Source organism: Eublepharis macularius, chromosome 15, assembly GCF_028583425.1.
Source record: "Eublepharis macularius isolate TG4126 chromosome 15, MPM_Emac_v1.0, whole genome shotgun sequence".
NCBI lineage: Eukaryota > Metazoa > Chordata > Lepidosauria > Squamata > Eublepharidae > Eublepharis > Eublepharis macularius.
This window is the reverse complement of record NC_072804.1, coordinates 37,878,419-37,901,955: the sequence shown is the minus strand read 5'-3', so window position 1 is coordinate 37,901,955 and position 23,537 is coordinate 37,878,419. Positions and strand designations below refer to the sequence as shown.

At 47.2% G+C, this 23,537-nt stretch overlaps 1 protein-coding gene across 7 annotated transcripts in view; it reads right to left on the bottom strand.

Annotated features, from left to right (window-relative positions):
- The window catches only part of MACF1 (microtubule actin crosslinking factor 1), a 286,862-nt gene that overhangs the window by 184,968 nt on the left and 78,357 nt on the right, over positions 1–23,537 (bottom strand). For all 7 annotated transcript variants that reach the window (XM_054998843.1, XM_054998846.1, XM_054998845.1 and 4 more), the window contains exons 2-5: positions 22,773–22,834; positions 22,279–22,368; positions 15,924–16,001; positions 10,351–10,443 (exon numbers count right to left, since the gene is read on the bottom strand). In XM_054998843.1, the coding sequence (XP_054854818.1) occupies positions 10,351–10,443; positions 15,924–16,001; positions 22,279–22,368; positions 22,773–22,834 (323 nt within the window). The remainder of the gene's footprint in view (positions 1–10,350; positions 10,444–15,923; positions 16,002–22,278; positions 22,369–22,772; positions 22,835–23,537) is intronic.

Here is a 23,537-nt window from a genome sequence, read left to right as displayed (position 1 = left end):
TGAAATTTCAATTTCTTACAGCTACAGAAATAAAACTGAAAGTGTACATCCGTTCCTGATAAAAATTGGAGCATTCAGACTAAGATTTCCAACACTTTAGAGCGGCGCTTCAGAGTTTTGTCTGGCTCTTCCCATATGGGTAACAAAAGAATGAATTCATAAAACTAAACCAGATATCTGAATAATTTATTTTCACTGCAGAATGTGGCTTTTCCTAGCACAAATCTGTCATTTCTTTTTATAGTCAGCCTATTTCTCAATATGCCTAAATTAGATCATGAGGATTTGTATACTGAGCTAGTCGGGCACCCCAAATTTGAAGCGGGATTCTCCATTTCCAAACGTTCACTCTTTTTTGGCTCTAGAAGTTCCCAGGGGGACAATTCAATCGAATGTCTCACTCCATTCTCCCAAAAGTGGGATGTTTTGTTGCCCAACTTAAGAGTTAAAGGGACTGCTGGTGAGTAGCTTCGACCTACTGAAATCTGGCCATTTTAGCCAAAAAAGATGAGGAGCTCCTTTGAACTTAGTTCACCATCTAATTCTTTTGCCCATCCAAGGGGGCAAAGTGAGCCAAAAGAGAGCTAACTTCATTCCATCCGTTCCCTGGCAACATCAGACCTCTCTGAGTCACTTTGCTCTTCATTCCGGGACTAGCAATCATGCAAGCCAGCGTTTCTAAATGGCTCGGTGAACTCTTTCCACATAGACGCTGCTCCCAAGAAGACCCTATGAATCAGCCACAAAACTTAGGTCCTTTGGAGAGGATACTGAACATGCATTCAAGTCATGAGAAACGTCAGCCAGATCGGACGGGCTTCCCTGGTGCTGAGCACAGAACTGCGAGAGAATCTGCGTGCTCTAGACACACTTGCCCACTACAGGAGCAGATCACTGAAGGCCTGAAGCAGTTTTCGTGGAGTCATGGTAGATCTCCTGACTGAGGGGCTCCAAAACAAAGTATGAAAAACACTGACACTGACAGCTGTGAATGACCCAAGATCAGGGCTTGGTCATGAACTATGTCAGTATAACAGTCTCTTATTTTTGATGGCACAAACCAAGACTCCATTCTCAGCCTTGGACCTCTCCTACAATGCAACCTGTGGAGTTCACAAGTACCCAAACCACCAACTGAGGTCAGGGCCTCCCTCGGGACCATTTGGAAGAGACTAACAGATGCCTGGATTTATCACTTTGCTCCTTTTGGCTGCTGCCAACCCAGACGCACACCCAGAGAGAAGCAATTTCCAGAAAAATACTCCGAGGCAAGTCCCTTGGCAGAGGGGGTGGGGAAGAAATATTGTTGAGGGTGCGGCATACAGTCCTAGCAGCAAGACTCGGTGTTCTCTCAAGGGATTTGGGGTGGCACACCTCCAGGATCATGCAGTGCAGGTGCCTGAGACAGCAGCCTGCTCTCTCTTCACGGATCCACGAAGCACACCCTTTGGCTACCTCTCTTTCCCAAATCCAGCAAGGCTGAGAAAACCCTTACTGGCTTCCAGCTCAGCCAGCTCCACTGAAAAGGTAAAATTTCCCCAGGCTAATAAACAAGCCCAGAGGATACTCTTCCACCTTGTGCTTAAATGCCACAACCAGCCCACAATTAGAGACTGGATGTTTGACAGAGAGGAGGGGAGTGTTTTGTTTCATGCTCAAAGGATCTCCCAGCTTGATGGCCTTCTATCCCCATAGTTCCACTGGCCCATGGCACCTGACATTTGGAAAATGCTTGCTGATAGCCAGTTTAATTCTGCTCTGTAGGCCACAAGACCTGCAGCTTCCTAACTATCCCGTGCCCCCACCCCAGTAAACAGCTGCTCTCCCTCTCCCCGACACACCTTTTGATCTCCTGCCACACCTCCAGTCCCCTGCTGAGTTTTAACGATGTTTTCTTCAAAGAGCTGTGATAGGTAATATTAAGTCTCTTAGGTTCTGCACCATTTTAATGCAGAACACAATTGGAGAGCTCTAGTTTCTAATGCCTAACCCATATGAAGCAATACTGGAGACTAAACATCCTCTGAGTACATGCAGAATTGTTCTTTCTTCACTACAGCACCCCTCTGTTACATCTGGAATTACAGAGCAAGCTTTTCAGTTCAGAGCTGGAATTCAATCAGCTTGATAACTGATATCCGCCCTTGCTAGACTTCCCATCAGAGGGCAGCCCCCAACTTCTCACAAGAATGTTCCTTAAAACTTCAATTCTAGAGAGACTTCTAACAAGAGATATATAAATCCCACGTTTAAACAAGCAAAAACAAGATTTGTTGTCAAAAAAATCGCACCCCAACTGGTTGGGTAACCTATACCAAATCTTCGCACAGTTTTAGGGACAGCCTCCTAGCCCCCACCAAACATCTCCGCTCAGTTTAAATGCCCTGGAATGGCTCCCCCTCCTAGCTCAGTACACTATTTCAATTAGCAGTAACTGTACTTAGTAGGGTTTGGACAGCACAATGCATGCTAAAGAACCAGAACACCATCTGCATTAGAGAACAAACCTGGACCAAACAAGGATATTAGAGGGCAAACCCCTGAAACATTAGGGGATTTTTTAGGCTGCAAAAAATTAAAAAATCATAACAGATTCAACACTAAGGAAAAAACCCATGTCTTTTCCCCATGTCACTGAGACTCCAAAGCTAAAGTACCAAACCTAGCGAGGATACCCCCTGGCCTGAATTTCTGTCATACAGAAGGGCAAACAGCCCCCGTTTTCACTTCAGCAAGAGCTTGTCACCACTCTGCCCCTAGACTTCAGCCCCAGAAGATGTAAAGTTTTAATGAAGAAGGAACATCACTGAGCATTCAAAGAGCGCATTTCCCTCCCCACAGAGTAAAAGCATGCCCATCTGGAAACACCCAGGTATGGGGACCAGAGCTTCCAGAGGTACATCTTCCTCACAGACTTGAAACTCAGCACCAAAATCACAAGTGTAAGAGGCAGAAGCATTGGGAGAGAGTCAGCTCTGAACACCTGCAATTGGGAAGTGCGAACCTAAGAGCATCCGGGCCATGGAAGCCAATCCAGGCTGACTCTCAGCCAAGACTCTCCAAGGCCCCTTTTCCCACCATACTTGAGGCCCAGAGCATGGGAGCTGAAGTAGAAGAGCTCCCTGGAGCATGGCCAGAACATGAAGTTCCCTCAACCAGCTCCCAGGCACTTGCCATTAGGGCAGCTTTGTAAATTAGCTCCCCAAAGTTAGTAAGAGCTGGCACACATTGGTGCCAGCACACTGCAGCCTGCAGCATGACAGCTCTCTACCATTTTGTAGAGGCTTCCCTGCCTGGTCCCCTGGAAGTAATTCTTACTCCTAAACAATCGTGGAAGAGGGTCTCAAAAAAGCCAGAGGATGTGGCTCCCAGGCAGACCTGCCTCGGGACACTTTGGCTGCACCCTGCATCCCTAGCTCCCCTGTTGACCAGACCCTGAAGAAGTGTAGATAAATTTGTACTGACCCTTCCTTTGGTTGGAGGCTTATTCTCCTGCACCATCACTCTCCCTCTGGGGCCTTTTGTTCCCCTGAAAGATGCAGATCCATCTTCACAGACCAGCAGGGAGTTCTTGTTCACACCGGAAGCCTTGACCGGAGGGTGGGTTGAGTCACTCCCATACCCTGAGGAGCACCGGAGAGTGCTCGAGGTTGACTCGCTGAAGGAAGACTTGCTTTGGGAGACAGGAAGCTTCACCCCAGTGCCCTCTCCCCCTTTCCCAAAAGGTCCTTCTTGTGAAGATGGCAGCCACTGAGGTCTCTCCATGGCCTGGCTTTCGATCTGGTCCACCATGGGTGACGGAGTGGAGAGCTCTGAGACAGTTCCCCTCTCCACACTGCACGAAGCACCCCATGTGGCACTTGACAGGCTTTCATTCCCTTCCTCACTAGTGTGGGCCGCGTGGGACTCCTCTGCCACAGTTGCTGCCGTCTCCAACCCAGGCTGCTCCCAAGACCCACACACCACCAGAGTGCCTTTGACATCCTCCGGAGGTTCCGGGGCAGAAAGCTCCCTTTGCAAAGGCACCAGAATGGCTCGGCTGTTGCCAGCTCCTGGCCTCTGAAAGGCAATGAGCCGGCTGGCTGCCTTCTTGCGGTTTTGCTCCGCTGGGTTGTCGAGCAGACGAGCAATGACAGTGGTGCCCTCTTCTGGACACTCCCCTAGGGTTCCAGAGTCAGAAGGCGGGTGTTCGGGCACCAGGCGAGCTTTCTCCAGCTTCCCCTGGAACCTCTCCCTCACTTGCACCACATGCCCTTGCTCCGGACCCTCTAGCTCCAAAGCGGGATGAGCCTCCTCATGTGAGACAGTGTTTTGGTGCAAGCTCTTGGCAAGATCCTCTCCTTCCCCCTGCGAGGGAGCTGCTTCCAACTTCTTCAATGCCTCCACTTCTTTGGCAATCTCAGTCCCTTTGGAGGGCTCCTCTGCTACCGAAGCAGCACTAGCACCCTCTGCTGCCGTCTTCTTCTTCCCCCTCTTCTTCCGTTTGAAGCGCGCTTTTCTCTTGGGGGAGAGGGGAGCAAGTCCTGTCTCCCCCGCTTGCTCTTTCGGCTGTTTAACACAGCCCAGTGTATTCCCCATCTCCCTGGCGAACAAGACACTGGCGACAATGCAGCTAAGCTGGCACCGGGCTCCAGGATAAATCCCAACCTCCGCTTCATCAGATCAGATGCATATTTTTTTAAAAAAACACACACACACACAGTACTGCAGGCAATCCCTTACACACAAGCACATGCACACACACACACCCCCCCCCAAGATTCTCCCTACCAGCCGCGGCTGCTTCAGCCAGCCATCTTACGAGGCTGGGAGGCTAGGAGGAAGGAAGACACATTCAAAGCATCTCACTGCAGTTCAGAAATCACTTGACCTAAAAGCAGAGGGAGAGCGGATTGGCTGTGGCTTTCTCTCTCCAAATATGAGGTAATGGGAGCGCTCCCCTCCGTAAGGCAAACAGAAAGCCAGACAGAGGCAGGGAGGTGGCAGCGGGAGGGGGGAGGAGGAGGAGGAGGACGCCGAGGGGTGTGGCGGGAAGACAGAGAGATGGAAATCAGGGGGGAAAGTACTTTTTTTTTAACACAGCACAACAACAGGAAAGGAGATTACGAGTTAACGTGGAATTAAAAGAGGGAAAGAGAATTTTTAAAAAAAGATTCAATGAGGAGATTGACAGGCTGTGCGAACCCATTGAAAAGGCCCCCGAGCCTCTGCATTCAATACGGAAGAAAGGGATTTGGGTGACATCAATCCATTCAGGTGTTAGGAAGATAAACCTCAGCAGATCTGGGCAAGAAGACCCAGAGCCCACCTGCCCCACAGCCCTTGATGCTGGCAGCTGACAGACATGCCTGCGGGCCATTGAAATTCACCGGGAGCTGTGTGGTACATTAACCATTTTCATGCCTTCAGAGGAAGCAAAGGTGTTGAGGGAGGGGGACTGAATCGCTGCAATTGGCACAAAACAGAGGCAGCTGCTAAGGTAGGCAGAGATTTGGGGTTTGCCACCTGCTAGGGGAAATTGAGGGGGGGGCTCAGCTAGCACCTCAACCCTGGAATGGGTTTAAGCGCCAAGCCCAGACCTCTAAGATTTTAATTTTGCCAGCAGTATTCATCTTTTTAAAACTCAGTCTCTTTGCAGTTCTATAGTTCTTTAGAATTATCAAGCATTATTGTTGTTTTTTATCTTAAATGTATTGTTGTTTTGATATTAAATGACATAAGATTATTTTACCATTGATCCTTTGAGTCTGGTACACAGGGTTTAAATTTGAGGTGCACATCTCCAATGCCCATCCTCCTCTGAAGCAATTTTCAATAGGCAAGGAGCATTGCAGAATCTGTCCCTTTACTTCCCTTCTGCAGGACTGGGGTTAGAAAGAGAGTTTCCAAGCCACCAGGGGGCAGGCTTGGCCCCCAAGATCTTTAGAAAGTGGCTACCACAAGGGTAGAAATTTCGTTTCTGGGGTCATGGAAGAGAATAGGAGCACCCTGTGAAAGCATTCATCAGTCTAACCTAGAAATGCAGTTCTGCATAGTAGGGGCTGTTTATTACCTTTCCACAGAATTCTGAACTATAGCAACAGCCTTCCTAATATTAGAGATTCTTTTCATGCTGAACAGAATGGCATGCAAGAGACATTCAATATTCAGCAGCCCAAAAGAGGAGTTTTTCCAAGGAAAAACATCGGGGGAGGGGGACTCCCTAAAGCTGCATCTCTTCCTAGAACTCACCTGAGCAACAAGCTTTTGGGGTTTTTTTTTTAAGTAAACAAAAAATTAAACAAAGTTCCACATTGACTGAGTAAACATCTTGTTTCTGAAGACAGGTACTAGGGCAACTTTGCCCTCACCCCCAATTCCCATATCTGTGGAGGCCAGCTGTGGTTTCTAAGACTCACTTTCTTCCTTATCCAACCATTCTTCCTTTTTTAAAATCACAGAAAAATGGCAACAACAACAAAAAAACACCGAATATTGAGCTGACACGGAGCAGGCACACTTCATAAACATCCGCACCCATGAAACACGTACACGCTCCAAGCAATTTTTCACACCCCTTTGCAAAAGGGTGAGAAATTGTCCACAGCCGGGGAGGAGAGAATGCCAAGTTCTGCTCTAGCTGATCACATAAAACTATGTGTGACTAGAGCTGAATTGGAGTGAAAGTCCCAGCACCCAACACTGGCAAATGAACCTGCCAGCACACAGCATCAAAGAACAGAGCATCAGCCCAGTTGCCTGGGCAACAGCAATGCATCCCCCCCGCCCCAGCTTGCAGCAGCAGATCAGGAGAACAATGGCTGCAAAAAGCAACATTTGTGTCCGCCCATGACAACTTTCACATAGCACCAAACAAACTTCCTCCATAAATACACCTGAACCTATTTCACAGCCTATTTCACCTGAACCTGTGTCCCAGGAATCCAGATGGGTTTCACAGTACCAGCCTAACCAGAATTTGAGTCCAGGGGCGCCTCAGAGACCAATAAGATTTTCAGGGTATAAGCTGTTGAGAGTCGAAGCTCCCTTCTTCAGACCAGAGCTTTGACTCTCAAAAGCTTATACCCTGCAAATCTTGTTGGTCTCTAAGGTGCCACTGGTCTCAAACCCTGCTGCTCTACTGGCTACTTATCTGAAACGATTCTAACCAGAGTTACACTCTTCTAAGTCCTCTGAAGTCAATGAGCTTCAAAGGGCAAAACGCTGTTCAGGACTGGGCTGTCAATGTCACAGCTAAATTAAAAAGATTAAATCACAGCTAAATTAAAAATAGTGAAATGCTCCCCTCTCAATTTATTTTCTCCCCCAGAGGTTAAAAGGTGACCACCGCTCCGAAAGATGCTGAGCTTTGGGGAATATGTTTTTTATTTAGCCAGCCAAGACAGAGAGGAGAACATTTTAAGAGCAGGGGGTCACAGCAGGACAAAGTGGGCTTTACAGGAAAGGGAGGGAGACCCAAGAGGGTAACAACAGAGCTACGTTGCCAGAATAAATCCCCTTAATTCCAGATGGAGGGGGAAGGATTCAGTTGGGCAAACAACTGAGTGCCAAAGGGAATCTGTAGCAGGTGGTAGGAACGTTTAGCGCTCTATTTGAGCCCCTCCCCCCAGGGCTGGCAGCCCTTCACATCCCAATTTGATGGTGTTCAGCAACCCTGAAACGCTTCCTGGGCACCAGGATGCAGGTGCCATCTGCGTGTTCACAGGGTCTCCTTGCAAGCCTCACCCTCTGTATTTATCTCACAATGTTCCAGTGCCACCTAGTGCTCAAATGCAAATAAGAGCTGTTGCGGGGGGGCGGGGGGGCGGGGTAGAGACAGAGATTTTTGCCAACAGTGGTATTTGCAGAATTCTCAGTTAATTTGCCTTGACCAAGGAAGCAAAGAACTTTTGACTCGGGGCCAAACCGGAATTAGGAGGACCCATGGCTGGATGCGCAGATGAGGCCGCTGGGCCTCCAAGTTTCCCTGTCCCTCTCTGTTTCACTGGCTACCCCTCACGCAAGGGAAGGGGGAGAAATTCTCAACATGGTGAAATCACATATTCTTTTACTAGATTCAGGACTGACTTGGGATCAAAAGGAACTTTTCTGTCTTTTCAAACTGGGTCATGCTCGGGTAAGGCGGTACCTGCTTCCTTCTGCTGCATGTGGCTTGTTTGGGGCTGGACAGACTGGAGAACCCTGAGACTGGCAAGCAGTATAAAGGATCTAGACTGGCCAGGCCTGGCCTCAATGCTGGGAAGACTCTTGACTGCCTGCCTTCAGCTGGTCAACTCAGAAACCCTATCTACTTTATATGGCTCCAGATCTGGCATCGATTGGTTCCAGTTCCCAAGGGACAGCAGGAACCTTGCACCAGAAGACACCCACTGCAAGCCTGGCTTCAGGCACCGCCCTCACCCCCAGCTGCAGCTGGGTCCTAAATCCTGGAGAAGTTACCTGGGACTGTTTGCACTTCCACTATCTTTCTACAAGTATCTTCTATCTGGCCTTTCTGTTCCAATAGAATGAGTGTGGCATGGACAATTCCTCACTTCACTTCTACTGATTTATCACTGGCTTTCCCAAATGGCTTTTCTGTGCAGCGGGGTTATTTCTAGATTAAGAATATTTGTGAACATGTGTCTAGTAGAAGCAATATATGTTGGGGGGAGGTATATTGCCTTTTCAATGCTCATGTTAATGTCATCTGTTTTAGTACCTATCTATCTCAGTAGTATCGTTCGCATAACCCATGCCTAGGAGATGTGAGGATGCCCTCTGCCACAAAAACTAAACTCAGTGGCACACACATACCTAGCATTCAGGCACTAGTGGCCCCCATCCCAAGTCAAATAGATTCTGGTCCCTTCAGACAGCCGGCGGTGGTGTGGAGAGGGTGGCCAACAGATGGGATGACCCAGCTGACATGTGTGCCTGTGCCACTCACAATGGTCACCCCGAGAGAAGCGACTCATCAACCAGGAATGCTGCTCAAAACTCATCTGTCCAAGCAGAAGGCCACACAGAGGAAAATTTCATCTTCTTCAGAGAAAGGGGGAGACAAAAGGCTGTTTGCACAGGCCCATGGGAAACACAAGGGCTGCCGAGGCTACCAACGGGGGTAGGTGATGCTGGTGCCACCCCAGCACAGCACCTGACACAGTGCTTCCCCCATCACCAAGGACACCCTGAAAGGGGTTCCATTTCTGTCACTCAGATCATTTCAAAAGCACTTCCTGCTTCCTGCTGTCTCACAGTGCTCCCACGTTGTATTCAGGTCAGTACCAGGTAAAGGGGAGAGAAAACTCTATAATGCTCCCTCTTGCAATCCAAGGCTACAAATCATGCAACCATCAATTTGCACAACAAACCGGCTGCAAATTCTGTGATCTGATCAGGACAAGGAGAGAGAATGTTAAGTCCCCCATACCCCATCTGACCCCTGCTATGACTACAGTACAACACGCAGGCTCCTAGGCTAAAATGCCTCCCTATAGGGGGGAAAAAAATCAACACTTGATTAGAGGCTCAGACTTTGAACACGGACCCACCCTTGTCCACTGATGCATGAAATCATGCTAGTCATTCCCAAGTTGTAGGGATGGTGGAAGCATTATTTCAAAATCTATTCAGAGACAAAACAACCACTGAGAGATCAACAGTGCCGCCACCACTCCCACCCCAGTCATTTTCAGTTTCCTTGATCAATCTCCTGTCCACAAATGTCTTCATCAGCTCCTCCAGGTGAACAAAGAAGAGCAGTGGTTTTCAAACATTTTGACAAGGAACCTCCTCCTAAAGTTACTGTACTTTTGGACCTCAGTTGCAAATTAACTCCATGTGCTCCTTTCCTCTCCCTCCTCAACATAACACACAAGAACCTCACATCACTGAGCAGGTTTACATCAGTATTTATAGACATACAGCAAGCAGGCTGTATATTACGGCCATTTCATACAATACGCAGTGGGAAAGGGAGGTCTGCTAGTAAGCAATCTCACCCAGTTGCTCCTCCTCCCTGCTGGCCTCACAATCCACCTATGGGAGACTTGCAACCCATTTTGGCCTCTTGACCCCTAATTTAAGAACCATTCCCTTCTCGGTGCCAATCTAGGCCTGTCAAGATCAGTTATTGGTGGATTGATTATGCATACTATTGGCATGGAAAGTTACTTATTCTCCAATGGCCCCATCTCCATGACATTAGAATATGCTAATTCACCAGCCCAACAGGCAGGACAAGCAAAATGCTGCACTTTATTATGCAGACGCAACAGTTGCTGCCAAGAGGCAAAGTGCACTTCTTCTTTTTTCTTTCTTTCTTTCTGGTCCATCTCCACCCCCAGAAAAGAGAAGCCAAATGCTTACCTGGAAGTGCAAGATAATTGTCCAGATGAGCCCCAAGGTGAGTTTGGGATTTCCGTCTGTGATATCATCATTGCGAATGTTCACCAGCTTCACCTAGAAGGGAACCAAAGTGAAGACACCTCAAGCAGCGAGCTGGAGAAGGGAAGTTGAATTAACGTAAATAAATCAATAAATGCAACACCAGACCATGTCTTTTTTGCAGCCTCCTGACAGCCAAAGACAGAAATCACCACACTGAGTGAAAGTCAGGCCCACGCAGCCAGGGACTCTGACTCCAACTGCGGTCAGGAGGCGGCCTCTGGGAGCTCATGGCCATGCCGTGGGCCTTGCCCTCACTGGCCTCCTCATTCCAGGTGAGCTGGCTCACCTGGCCACCAAGGCCAACTTCCATCTCCACAAACTTGTTTTAACGCTTTTTAGAATCCAATGAGATTTAAAATCTTGAACCTCAGCCTTCACTGCCTTTCTTGAGATTGCAAACTCCCTCTGCTAAATTTAAGCTTTGCTTGAAGAAATTCTTCCTTTTCCTGGTCTTAACATACTGACAACAATTTAACTGGACAACTCTTGAGCTGTGTTTTGTTTTGAGAGGGAATGCATTTCTCTCTCTCGAACCCTTCCTGTACAGTCATAAAATGTATAAATCTGTTATGTTCCCCCCCCCTCCCTCCCTCAACTTGTATTTTTCTCTGCTGCTGATTTGTACCTTCTCTAAGGCACAGCAACAAAAGATGGTGTTCTCTGCATAGATTTGGGATCGTTAAACCTTCCCAAGCCACAAACAGGAGTGCCAGGGCACACTTTCACATGGGTCTCTCACATTCCCTTTAATACCAAGTTCAATCTACTGGAAGTCGCCTTCAAACAAGATAGCTTCAGGTTGCTAGGTGTGTTGGTCTGTAGTAGAAGAGTAAAATTTGGGTCCAGTAGCACCTTAAAGACCAACAAGATTTCCATGGTTTGAGCTTTAACTACAACAACTTCACTTGTATACCGCTCTTCTAGACAGATTAGTGCCTCACCTAGAGTGGTGAACAAGGCCGATTCCAGATGGCCAGAAATTGCGGTTTTTCTGCGGAAATAATCGCTTACCGGCCACGCGTTCACTTTCGTCTCCATCCGCTTTGTCTCGCAGTGTGCCATGCCGTCCCGCTTCCAGATGTTCGCATAGCCAACTGAGGTACCCGGGATTGGTTGTTTCCTCCCCGTCACAGTTGATGTCGGGGGCCTTCATTGGTTCGCATATTGTTTTTTTTTAAAAAAAAATTTTTTACGTGTTTTGCGCAAATGCACAAATGCGCAGGTATGCAAATACGCGGCGTCGACGTTTGTGCACTTTTGTGCATTTGTGCATTTGTGCGCATTTGTGCAGTTTGATGTGTGCAAACGTGCGACTGCGCAAATGGCGCCCGGTTTTAAAAAAAAATTAAGGGAATATTGTTGCCGGCTGGCCGGCAAAGGAAGGAGGGAAAGGGGAGGGCCTCTCCGCAGCGACGAAGTGTCCAGAAGTGTGCAAACCCGCCATACTGCGTTCACACCGTCTGCTTATATAGCGCAACCGAGCGCCATGGACCGCAAGTAAGCCGGGACGGGAAATTGCGGGTTTTTACGAGTGCTGTTGCTGAAAAAGCGAAAGCACTCGCTTTATTTGTGCCCATCTGGAATCGGCCCAAGTTAGTGTTATTATTATTCTCACAATGCAGCTGGGGGGCTGGGGCTGAGAGGAGTGGCTTACCCAAGGCCACCTACTGAGCTCAGGGCAGTAGTGAGATCTGAACCAGCAGAGTGCTGATTCGCAGCCAAACCACTTAACCACTGTGCTACAGTACTCTGAATCAGAACTCTGACTCTTGAAAGCTCATACCTTGGAAATCTAGTTGGTCTTTAAGGTACTACTGGACCCAAATTTTGCTCTCTTTCAAACAGTGAACTTATGAAGGTGCATGCAACTGCCTTGTCCCAAATGAGGCTATCTGTCCATTAAGCCCACTTAGTCAGCTCTTAATAACAGCAGCTTTCCAAGGTCTCTTCGGAGCCCCAGTCCTGAAGACCATTAGAGATGCCAGGTGTTGAACCCAAGATGTTATATATATGCAGACCATTGAGAAAATGTCTCCTCCTTTAAAATTCAGAAATACTCCACAGCAGGCACTAGCTCTGCACCTTTCATCATGGTACACCCCCCTACTCTCATTTAACATACCCCCTGCCCCAAATATACATTACAGCTTTTTTTTTTTATGAAGACATTTCTCTTCTGGCCTCTATCCACATATTTCAAAGCACACCATTTAATTTAGATGTCATTTATCCCATCAGCACTTCAAATGTTATTTTTGGAAAAGATTACAGATCATATAAAATACAAGCCCAAACTTGATCAATCTACACCCTACATTTTTCAACCAACTCCATTTATCAAACTTCAGACCGCAACCGCCTTAGGGGCCAGCATGGGAAGAAGGGAGTTACCCACATCTTTCGGCAGGGAACAGAAGAATCCTACAGGTAAAGGCCATCTTCCAAATTCAGGTGCTAAGGTTGCCTGAACGTCCCGCACAGGTGCTCATACCACACACTCACGGACAAGGAGCACCAAACCATTTGGCACAAACATGGAATTTCATGCGCAATCACAAACCTTGGGATCGGTACAGGCACTCCGTAACTGAGACCTGCGTTCCTAAGGGACACGTACGACAACTTCTGTGCCACAAGCTTGTTCTGGCACCCACAGATCACTCCAGGAGCTGTGCAGCTTCATTTGCACAATCACTATTTGAAGGAGGGAAGTGCAGGCACCTCAAGCAGAGATGCCAGTGTGAATGCAATTCCTATCAGTCAGAAATGCTGTGGTCTGAGGTTTCTCTCAGAGATGCAACTAGACCCTCCCTCCTGCACCTGTCTTTCTGCATGCCTTCCAGTTGTCCTCTTTCTGCTCAAAGTGTGTATCGCCTTTCAAGGAGGGGGAGAGGAAGGGCTAGACAGCACCATACCATGGATTTGAGAGCCTAAGAAGACCCCACTGTCACAGTTTTGGAGACACACAAGAGTTACCTCTTTGCTGTCTTAGGAAGGTGGCACACAAAGGATGCCCCTCATCTCCCACAAATTCTACCACATATTCCTCAGGCCCTCGTCGGCTAGAAGCACAACCCAGAAAGCACCAGGGATCAAACATTTGCCTGGTGACTTTTTGCCAACTGCTTAGGGCAGATGGGTTCTCACTGCCACAGCCCTTCCCAACTAGCTGCAAGGATGCAAGCCATCCTAGCCTTCTTCCATATGGACCTGCCCATCAAAGGAAAATCCAGAAGAGGCCCTGAAGCACAATGACGGGAGTACTCAAGACCGTTTCTTGGGACAGGGGTTTCTCAGCAATCTTATGAAACAAACATCATTCAAAGTTGGATTTATTTGGGATGGCTCCGGACCACCTGAAATGGATCATTTGGGAGAACTCCTATTTTTTAACAGTTTTTATTAAATAAACTGCAAATAAATAAAATTAATCAGTTGCACAAACAACAGATGAATGCATATATTATAATGCGACACAACCGTTTTCATGTTAAAAAAACATACATTACAGATGGTTTTGTGTATGTATAAGGTGGCATCAAGTCACAGTAGACTTATGACAAGGTCTCAAGGGGTTTTCAAGGCAAGAGGTGAATAAAGGTAGTTTTTGCCATTGCCTGCTTCTGCATAGCCATCCTTTTTCTTGGTGATCTCCCATCCAAGTACTGACCAGGGCCAACCCTGCTTAGCTTCTGAAATCTGACAAGATCAGGTTGGATCAGGTGGTTTTCCTAACATGCAAAATTATATCGCCAACAATCCTCATCCAAAGGCTATTTCATCAACCAATAAAGGATTATTCACCAATTAAACTATAGTAGTAGATTATTCCTCACTCTCTTATATAGGCAACCATTTGTAAGAAAGTGGATTAAACTATTGTCCTAAATGGTCAGTATTGGATTTCAAAAAAGGAACAACAACGAAGAAGGCAGCTGCAAAATTATTATATTACGTTATTTTAAAACTCTGGGGTAATAATATATAAACCACTAATGGGTGGGGGAGTCCTGTGTTATTGTGTGTCTTGTTATTTTGTGCTAGTTTTAGTTCTTATGTTATGGGTTAATTGGAAGCCGCTCGGAAGAATGCATTTGTTCAAAAGGAGGGCTACAAAATATATTGATTTTATCAATCAATTCAAAAGAGAGATGCGTTTTCAAAACAGGGTGCCCCCAAAATAACCATCACACAAGATATTGGTGCATGTTAAAACCTAATACGAAGGCATTTGCATTTGTCGGGAACTTTTAAAATGTCTCACCCGCTCATTCTACACATTTACTGCTGCTAGCATGAGACCTGGAAACTGGTCATAGGACAGTTCATCCAAGTCTGGAATTGGGAAGGAGCTAGGGAATTGCATGCCTCCCCCCACCAGCAATTACGTTTGTGATATTTCTGCATGTGCTGTGCCTTGACAAGCATTTGTGAGCAATTTTCCTTGTCAGAGGTGGGGGGTGGGGGAGAGGACCAAGATGGGGAAGGTGTCTGTGTAGAGAAAAACTCCCAAGCGCCTGCAGCAAACCTCCTCTGCTTCTTTAAACAGAGGGAGAGGAGCCTATTTAGCTGTTCACACTCTCCAGGGCAGGGCACGTGCCTCTACCCAAGCCACATAAATCTCATCCCTGCTGCTCATCACATTCATTCTCGAATGGGCGTGTGGAGACAGAACAGATAGGAAAAGGCAGTTCTGCCCACATCCGTGGGCAGGAGTTTCATCAGCAAATGCAGAATTGCCCCCAGGGCCAAACTTTTCTGGCACAGAGACAAAAAAGGTCTGTGTTTTTTTAAAGGCTCCCAGAAGCACAAGCTGTTTTGTTCTGCTCTGGGGTCTCAAACTGGAGCGGGGTCTTTCAGAGAAACCATGCATTCTGCTTCCAGTTTCTCCCATTTACCCTGATGTTTCCCAGACAGGCTTTGTCCTGATCTTTCCAAAAACAGCAAAGCAGGTTTGCCCACAGCATGGCACAGATTTCCAAACCTTCCTGCCCACATCCTGTGGCATTTTTCCAAGGTGCCCCCTCATGCTTGGCATTCCAATTCCCCTGCTTTTTGCTGCCCTTTTCCTTTCCAGAAACTTGGGCTCCAAGATCCAAACTAACATGCTATCCATTACAACAAAAAAAACAAGATCACAGGATTCAAGGGTGCTATATTAGCCATGCTCTGACCTGGATGGCCCAGGCTAGCTCAATCTCATCAGATCTTGGAAACCAGCCAGCGTTGGCCCTGGTTAGTACTTGGACAAAGACCACCAAAGGAGTACAAGGTCACTACGCAGAGGCAAGCAATGGCAATCCACCTCTGTTCATCTCTGGCCTTGAAAACCTATAGGATTGCTTTAAGTTGGCAGCAACTTGACAGCATTTTACACACGTTAGCCAGAGCCAGTGGGAAAAAATTGTGAGATTTGTTGGGTGGCACAGGAGGGGGGAGACAAGGCAAAGAAAAGATGCCCTGGAGACACTAAGAGGGAGGTGTGGTCTTACCTGTCTCTGCTTCAGAAAGTCAAGCGCAATCTGCACATTCTGTAGTCGGTGAAACCGCATCCGGCCCTTCTCCCGGGGCTGCAAGACACAGACCACAGCTTCAGTTCAACCATTCCTCCAAAAGAGCCCCTTCCTCCTCTATCACTTAGAAAATAGCTGAATCCACTGTGGAGGTAGGTGTCTTGACTCCCCTAGGGACCTCTTGCCTAAAATCTCAAGTTGCCAGCCAACGAGGTCTCTAGCAAAGGCTACCAGTCCTGGTTGTACATCTTAAGCCAAAATACAATCACCCCACATGTAAGTTGCAAGGCCCAGGCATCTTCAGTGTACTTACAAGACAAAGGCTACAGGAAGCCGGCCAGGAAAGCGCAAGAGAGGCAAATCTCTCACTAGCTATGGCAACTGTCCTGCTTTCATTTGACACCACTGCCCCTAAAGTCGGAAATAACCACTCTCATACAGGGGGTCCCCTCTAAGATCTCCCCATGTCCCAAGAGAAACACGCCACCTGCCTCTACCCACTTCAAGCTACAGGCCCACATCTTGGTCTTGATCTCCAAAGAGCATCCTGCATCCCTTCCTTCTACTGCTCTCAAGGCAGCGACACCCAGGTTAGGGCTTGTGAAAGAAGCTTTGGAGGGCAGCTGCATGGCACATGGGCTGCATTCAACCCAACAGGCCCGAATTTGAAAGATTCAGCAAGTTGGGCTAATTGAGCTTAACAGAGAGTTGAAGATACAATATAAGAAATAATAAGAATGGGCATAACAGCAACTAACAGCAACTACTGCACATGCCCGATAGCTGAAATCTTAAAGGGGCACTATTTTGAGAGGACTTTAGAATATCAGTATGATATGCTAAGAAAAGACAGCAACAGGTTTTAAAGGAGAAGAGCCAAATAAAAATGCAGGATGGGGAAAGGAGAGGATGGAGGATAAATGAGCAACGAATCATTTTATCTCTGTAAGAAATAAGAAAATCCTATTGCTTTATGGGTCAGGGTTTGGGTCCAGTCCAGGATCTTTTGCTCTTACACTCGGGGCTTTTTTTCTGGGAAAAGAGGTGGTGGAACTCAGTCGGTTGCCCTCGGAGAAAATGGCCATGTGGCTGGTGGCCCCGCCCCCTGATCTCCAGACAGAGGGGAGTTTAGATCTCCTCTGTCTGGAGATCAGGGGGTGGGGCCACCAGCCATGTGACCATTTTCTCTGAGGGCAACCGACTGAGTTCCACCACATTCCAGCTGAAAAAAAGCCCTGCTTACACTGCATGTGGTCCCATGCTCCCCACAGAAAGTGCTGGGATCTAGGAGCCCACTTGCGGGGAGGGCGGAATACAAATTTGAAATAAATAAAATAAATAATAGGATTGCACAAAGCATCTAGCAGTCTCTCCACCCCGAGTGACAGCTCAGATTGCCCCTGAAATCAGGCAAGCACAAGCCCAAGAGTTCTTGGCCTTTGGCCCGGCATGTCCCAGCACCACCCTGGGACAGGCTTGTGCATCCTCGCTGCCTTTAAAGCTGTATTCAGGGTCTGTTGATGTGCATATTTTTGTTGAAATCGTGTTTTTTAAAAATATGCATCTTTCATTTTGTAAACCACATGCAGGCCCCAATAGGACAGAAAGGCAGAATAAATAAGAGATAATAGGAGCCCAAAAGACAGCTGGCCCCAAGACTCTGAGACGCTTCAGCCGACTCTGCCAGGGTCCCTGCCTGTGCCCTTAAGGCTCCAGCCCAACAACACTGTAGCAGAGAGGAAGAGGAAAAGATAATAAACCAGAATGACAAAGAGACAGAAAAGGAAATGCTGTTAATTGAAAATACGAGAAGCAGGGCATCCTCTGGAGTTACGGCCAAGTCCCAGCCATATAGATAACATGGCATGGTTTTACTAACTCAACTGTTTTTTATCTTCTTAACCACCAAAGAGCTTTTGTGCTGTAGAAAGACAGAGAGCCAGGCTGTTCAAATATCCATCCCCAGAGCAAGGGGAGCGCGGCAGATGCTCTCATTGCTAACACTCTTCTGCCTGGAGGGGTGTTAAATCCAGAACTGCCCCCCCATTGCCCCATCCCACCTTTCCATCAGGATGTAAATTCTCCTCAATCTTTTGCAGAGGGTCAGGCAGAGAGATCCACACAAGGCAAAGCTATCAACATGCAGTATTCATTGCTGGTCTCTGGCTATAAAGGTGCAGGCACACAATACCCAGGGCGCAAGGTGTGGGTCCATTACCCCATGCAGAAAGAGCCATTTGACTGGTCTTCTAACAGTTCCTGTATTCACTGTAAAACGTTACGTCTTGTTTGGGGTGAAGGAGATCTGGCACTTTCCCACGTCCAAGTGTGTGTGTAAATACGCCCACGTGGGTATGTGCCCTCAACTGTGTGTCCATTTGTACATATGCAGTGTCTAGCCAATGATCTCTGGTTACAACTGTGAGAATATAACACTTTTAGTCGAAGTGCGCAGGATCTCCAGCAAACAGACGATCATGCATTCACACCATGTGGGTTAGTATTGCTACCAACACTAGGATATGCGCGAAGATAATCCAGTGAAAGTTTGGACATACACCTTCCTGGTAGAAACCCACGGCACGCCACTGAGCGGGGAAATATAATCTGCACTTGGAGCAAACAATGGAGACGTATTTTTTGAAGCTTCCTTGCTGAACTTGAAGGTAAAATTTGATTGGGTTGCATAAAATATTTGTGGCTGAGAGCGAGTAAGGGAAGGCATCATTCTTTCATACATTTCTCTCTTTGGAATAGAGGTCTAGAAACATGCCTTTTCTAAAAAATGCAGATTCTTCATAGTCTACTTATGCTGCCCAATGCACTACATACAAGACCATTCTTGCACGCCTAAAACCTTAGCTTCCACACTGGCACATAAAGGGTTACCCACTAAACCTCTGGCCTTCCTCTCCTTTCCCCCAAGCTTTTCCCTTCTGCTCTTGGTGCCTCAGTATTGGGACTGAGATACCCCCAGTCCCAATACTGCATTTACATGAACAAAATGCATGCAGTACCATAAGGAAACTGGTTTGTTGGATACAGGATGCCACACTGAAGAAGCACATACAGGACACGACTGCCCTGAGGCCAGGAGTCTCTGTAAGGTTGCCTTCTGCACCATATGATCCTCTTTTAATGTGACTTTCTTTCTGGCATATTAATCACGCCCCTCATCCTAATAAAAGTCATAACTTGGAAGTGAATCCCAATCGTTTTCAATGGATCTTTATTTCCATGCAGAAAGTTGTGGGTCATTGTATCTTAAGCGGGAAGGACAAATTGCAAATGACTGCAAATTGTGCTGCGATAGCCAGGAGAGAAGGCTGCATGTTCCTTGGCTGTGGGTTGAGGCCCATTTCTCCCAGATTCCCACCGGAAACACCAGATGTACATCTGATTGAACCAAACACCAACTCAAGTGTCAGTCACACCTCTTCCCTATGGTTCAAACTCATCTTTTATCCCCAAAGCCATGCACAAATATTTGTTTATCTGTTCATTTGTCACTTTACTAATTAAAAAGGTGAGGGTTGTTTTTAATTGTAAAACTGCTTTAGGGACTGAGGAAGGGTTTTTTTTTTAATTTACTTTTTAAATTTTATTTATACTCTTCCTTTCTTTCCAGTGGGGACTCAAAAGTGGTTCGCATCGTTCTCTTCTTCTCGGATTTATCCTCACAACAACCCTGTGAGGTAGGCTAGGATGAGAGTGTGTGACTAGCCCAAGGCCACCCAGCAAACTTCCATGGCACAGTAGGGATTTGAACCTGGGTGTCCCAGATCCTAGTACAACTCTCTAACCACTACAACCCACTGGCTCTTTGTGGTGTTCCAAGAGGTGGCAGCCAATCAGGACCATGCACAGCTTCTGCTGTAAACTTGGCCAAACCATTTTTGCCAGAACTCAACACTGGAGAGAAAAGGCATGTGCTTCTATGTGCCTCACTGCTCTAAAAACATCACATCTGTCTTCACCCGTGGGAGTACAAGCATGGGCACCTTAGTAGGGCAAACTGAATTTGGAAAAGTGCTCTCAGGCTCAACATATGGATCAAATTTGCTCTGGTGGACAACGCTGGCAGAATGGATCCACTGGATCCAACCCCTTATCCGTAATACGGAGCTAATACAAGATTGCATTACATGCTTGTAGAAATAACTGCATTTGAGGTGCTTTGTACATCCGAAAGTACTAAAGAATTATTATGCTAAGAATGAGTGTCAAGTCTCTGCTCCTCAACAAGTATCCAAGCCACATCTGGATTATCTGAGTGCGCCCCAGTGTCAGTGCCGACTTGGCTCCTGGAGGCCATCGACCTACTCCATCACCGTCCTCCTCCTCCTCCTCCTCCTCCTCCTCGCAGTCGTCACTGCTTGTGCACCACCAGGATGGCCCCCTCACCAAGCGAAGACTCTTCTGCCCTGTAGGGTCCTTTTGCTAACAGCCACGGCAGACAGACAACACCAAAGGGGAGAAATGGCAAATACACGCCAAAAGAAACAAAATGCAGCAGGCACAAAATGCACAGGAGGAGGAAAAGGGGAGCCAAAAAGCATCTCCTTTGCCCTCCTCCATCTCTCCAGCCCCCCACCCCCCGCCAAAGAAGAACAAATGACTCATCTCAGATCTTTCCATCACAAACATTCAAAAGTAGCAAAGGGACCCTGGAAAGGGCAAAACATATAATCACTCTTCCAGCTCAAGACAGACCCTTAAATGGGGCCCAGAATGAACTGAGAATCAGGTCACAGCCTGTGATAGAGGATCTCCCACACAGGAGGCACTGGCTTCCTCTTCAAGGCACTCCCCAACTGCCCTGATGCTATCTCTTCTGAACATGATTCTCCCTCCTTCCAGGGCAGACATGAAAGTGGCCCTTAAATGGTGACAATTCAGTACTTTCCTCTCCAGAGCCACAGCCTCAGGCCACATATTCCACAGGAAAAAAACTTTTCCAAAGATAAGGTCTTTTCTATCAGACAGCCTTGCTGTCTGCCCTTCGAGATCCAAATCTGAACCTTTGCACAGGAACTTATTCCAACTCAGGGCCCACTCCACAAAGTACCACCCAGCATAAAAACGGGCAGTCCTTTCTGAAAGGCCAGTTCGGACTGGTGCTTTGCCAGTTTCTGCATGTGCTTTGCCAGTTTCTGGGATGATGTGAAAATAAAGCTCAGCAATACTCCCACAGGCCCACATACTCTGTGATGTTCTCACCTGAACAGGTGCGCATGTCAGAGAGGCTGGGCAGCCCCAGGGCCCAAAGACAGTGGCCATCCCTGACAGGCCCTTCTCATCTACCTTCTTCCCCAGAAGGAAAGAAACTGAGAGGGGTGGGAGCAGCAACCAACCTCCCAGGCACAGCCCAGAGGGGGAGATTCTAGACAGGACTTGCAAGACCCTTGGCCGGGGTGGCAGATTCCCTTAAGTGACCAGTTGGTAAGACAGCACCAGTTTGAACAAGCACAGTTTCAAAACAAGCCCAACTAAGGAGTCTTTATGAAACCCCAAATACTTGCTATACTGGGGAGCCTCTGCATAAGGTCCCAGGTTCAACCCCCGGCATCTCCAGTTAAAAGGACCAAACAGGAGGTGATGTGAAAGACCTCTGCTTGAGGAGACCACAGCAGGAGAGCTGCTGCCAGTCTGATTAGACGATAATAATTTAATTGTGCACATTCAGCAGTGCAGCATGTGTACATACACACACAAACACAGGGACCACCAGCATTATTGTAACAATTGCCAGATCCAACACCTGTAAAGATGGGGGATCATAGCTCAGAAAAGTCAGGGTGAAGAGACTTTACTTATTCAGACTGAAATCTATTACAGGGGACACGGGAGTGAGTAGACCTGGAATATCCGTCAGTAGACCTGGAATATTTCGTTAGAGCAAGAAGGACACCTTCCATCATGGTTTTCCTGCAGGCAATATGCACGGAATCCTTGCTATATTGCACAGGTCCTAAGCTTCAGGCCTGCTGCAGTTTGGTTCCCAAGAGCAACAGGCAATGGCTTTGGGGAATCCCAAGGTCTCAGCCAGACAGGCAAAGGGGGCAATGCATGGCCCCCATTACCTCACTGCCGCCTCTGAAACATAGCACATATACTTTTCCTGTACATAGACTAACGTTACCCAATAAGGAGAATGTACTTTTCTAAATGAACATGTCAATATAAATGCTATGCAACAAAGAAATCAAACAGACCCATGGATATACTCCAAATCTAAGGAATACGTCTGTGGCTAGGAGTTTAGGCTGAGAAGGAGAGATCTGCTCTCAGGTAGTCAGATGGACTTTATTGCTAAGGAGACTGGGAAACTCACCAGTTTGACACCTGAAAGGACTTCCAGCAGAGAGATGAGGTTGTGACCGTCCCGCAGGTCCTCGTAGAGGTCATTGATGTGCTTGCGCACCTGCAGGGCAGAAGTGGAGGAGGAAACTGTTCAGAGGCCTTGAAGTCTTCTCTGATCACCTGCCACAGCCCAGTGGAAATGTGCTTGGAGGAGTGTCAGAAAAGGGCTGAATACACATATATTTGGTGGGAAATAACCATGAATGGCACTAAGGAAGAAATCTTACCCCCTGAATTTCAGAGATGTCACACCTCAGACTTTGGTTTTGCAGCCACACGGTCTGGAAACACGATTTAAAAAAATAAAAATCTGGATGCCTGCATCTGTGGATTCTTCTTTCTTTTGCACAGAATACACACAGTGTGAGGCAGAAGGGCCTTCAAACACATAGTGGAGCCTTTGAAAACCAAACATCATAGCATGGGACAGAACAGGGGGACTTCAACAGCTAAAACCAGGCTTACCTTCATCAGGTGCTTGTTCACCCATTTGGTGAAAGTCTTTTTCTGGACTCGATCCCGTTCATCTGTTGAAAAGGACACAAGAAAAGAGAGAATTCAGGTTAGCAATTCAGCCAGGTAGAAAACAAGTAGCGCCCTGCTTTGGATGCCAGTTGCAGAACTATATAGCAAGTCTCTTTTGGTCCTGGACAGGAAGAAAATCAGGAGGCTTCTAAGAAAATCCAGGAAAAGAATGAAAAGCTTCGAGACGGGGATTATTATTCCTACAAAGCTCAGTTGCACACCTTTTGCTTCCTTTCCGGAGCGTGCAGGTTTCATCACATGCATAAAACCGCTGTATCTATCTGCATTAAGGAGGAACCCTTTTCAAGCCTTAAACAATGCAGGTAATTAGCAGCTTATTCTTTCACTGTATTTTGGTTCATTGGATTTTAGGGATTTAACATTTATTTTAGGCTCTCAAGCTCAGCCCAAGGACACCTGGAGAGCTTTGAACTTTCCAGACTGCCCCAAGTACCAGGTGCATTCCAACCACACAGGGAGTATGCACTTCCAAGCGTGCATTCCCCTTGGCCACCTGGCCATTGGTTGCTTCTGCATTCCCAACCAAGAAGTGAGTTTTCCCTCTCACAAAATGAAAAAGAGTTGGAATGGAAAAAAGAGATCCAAAGGAACCCAGGCCAAGCCTTGGTTTTAGAGACAGGGCCCTCCACTGTCCCATGTGTAGAGAATATGAGCAATGCCAAAAAATGCCTGCAGGATAAACAT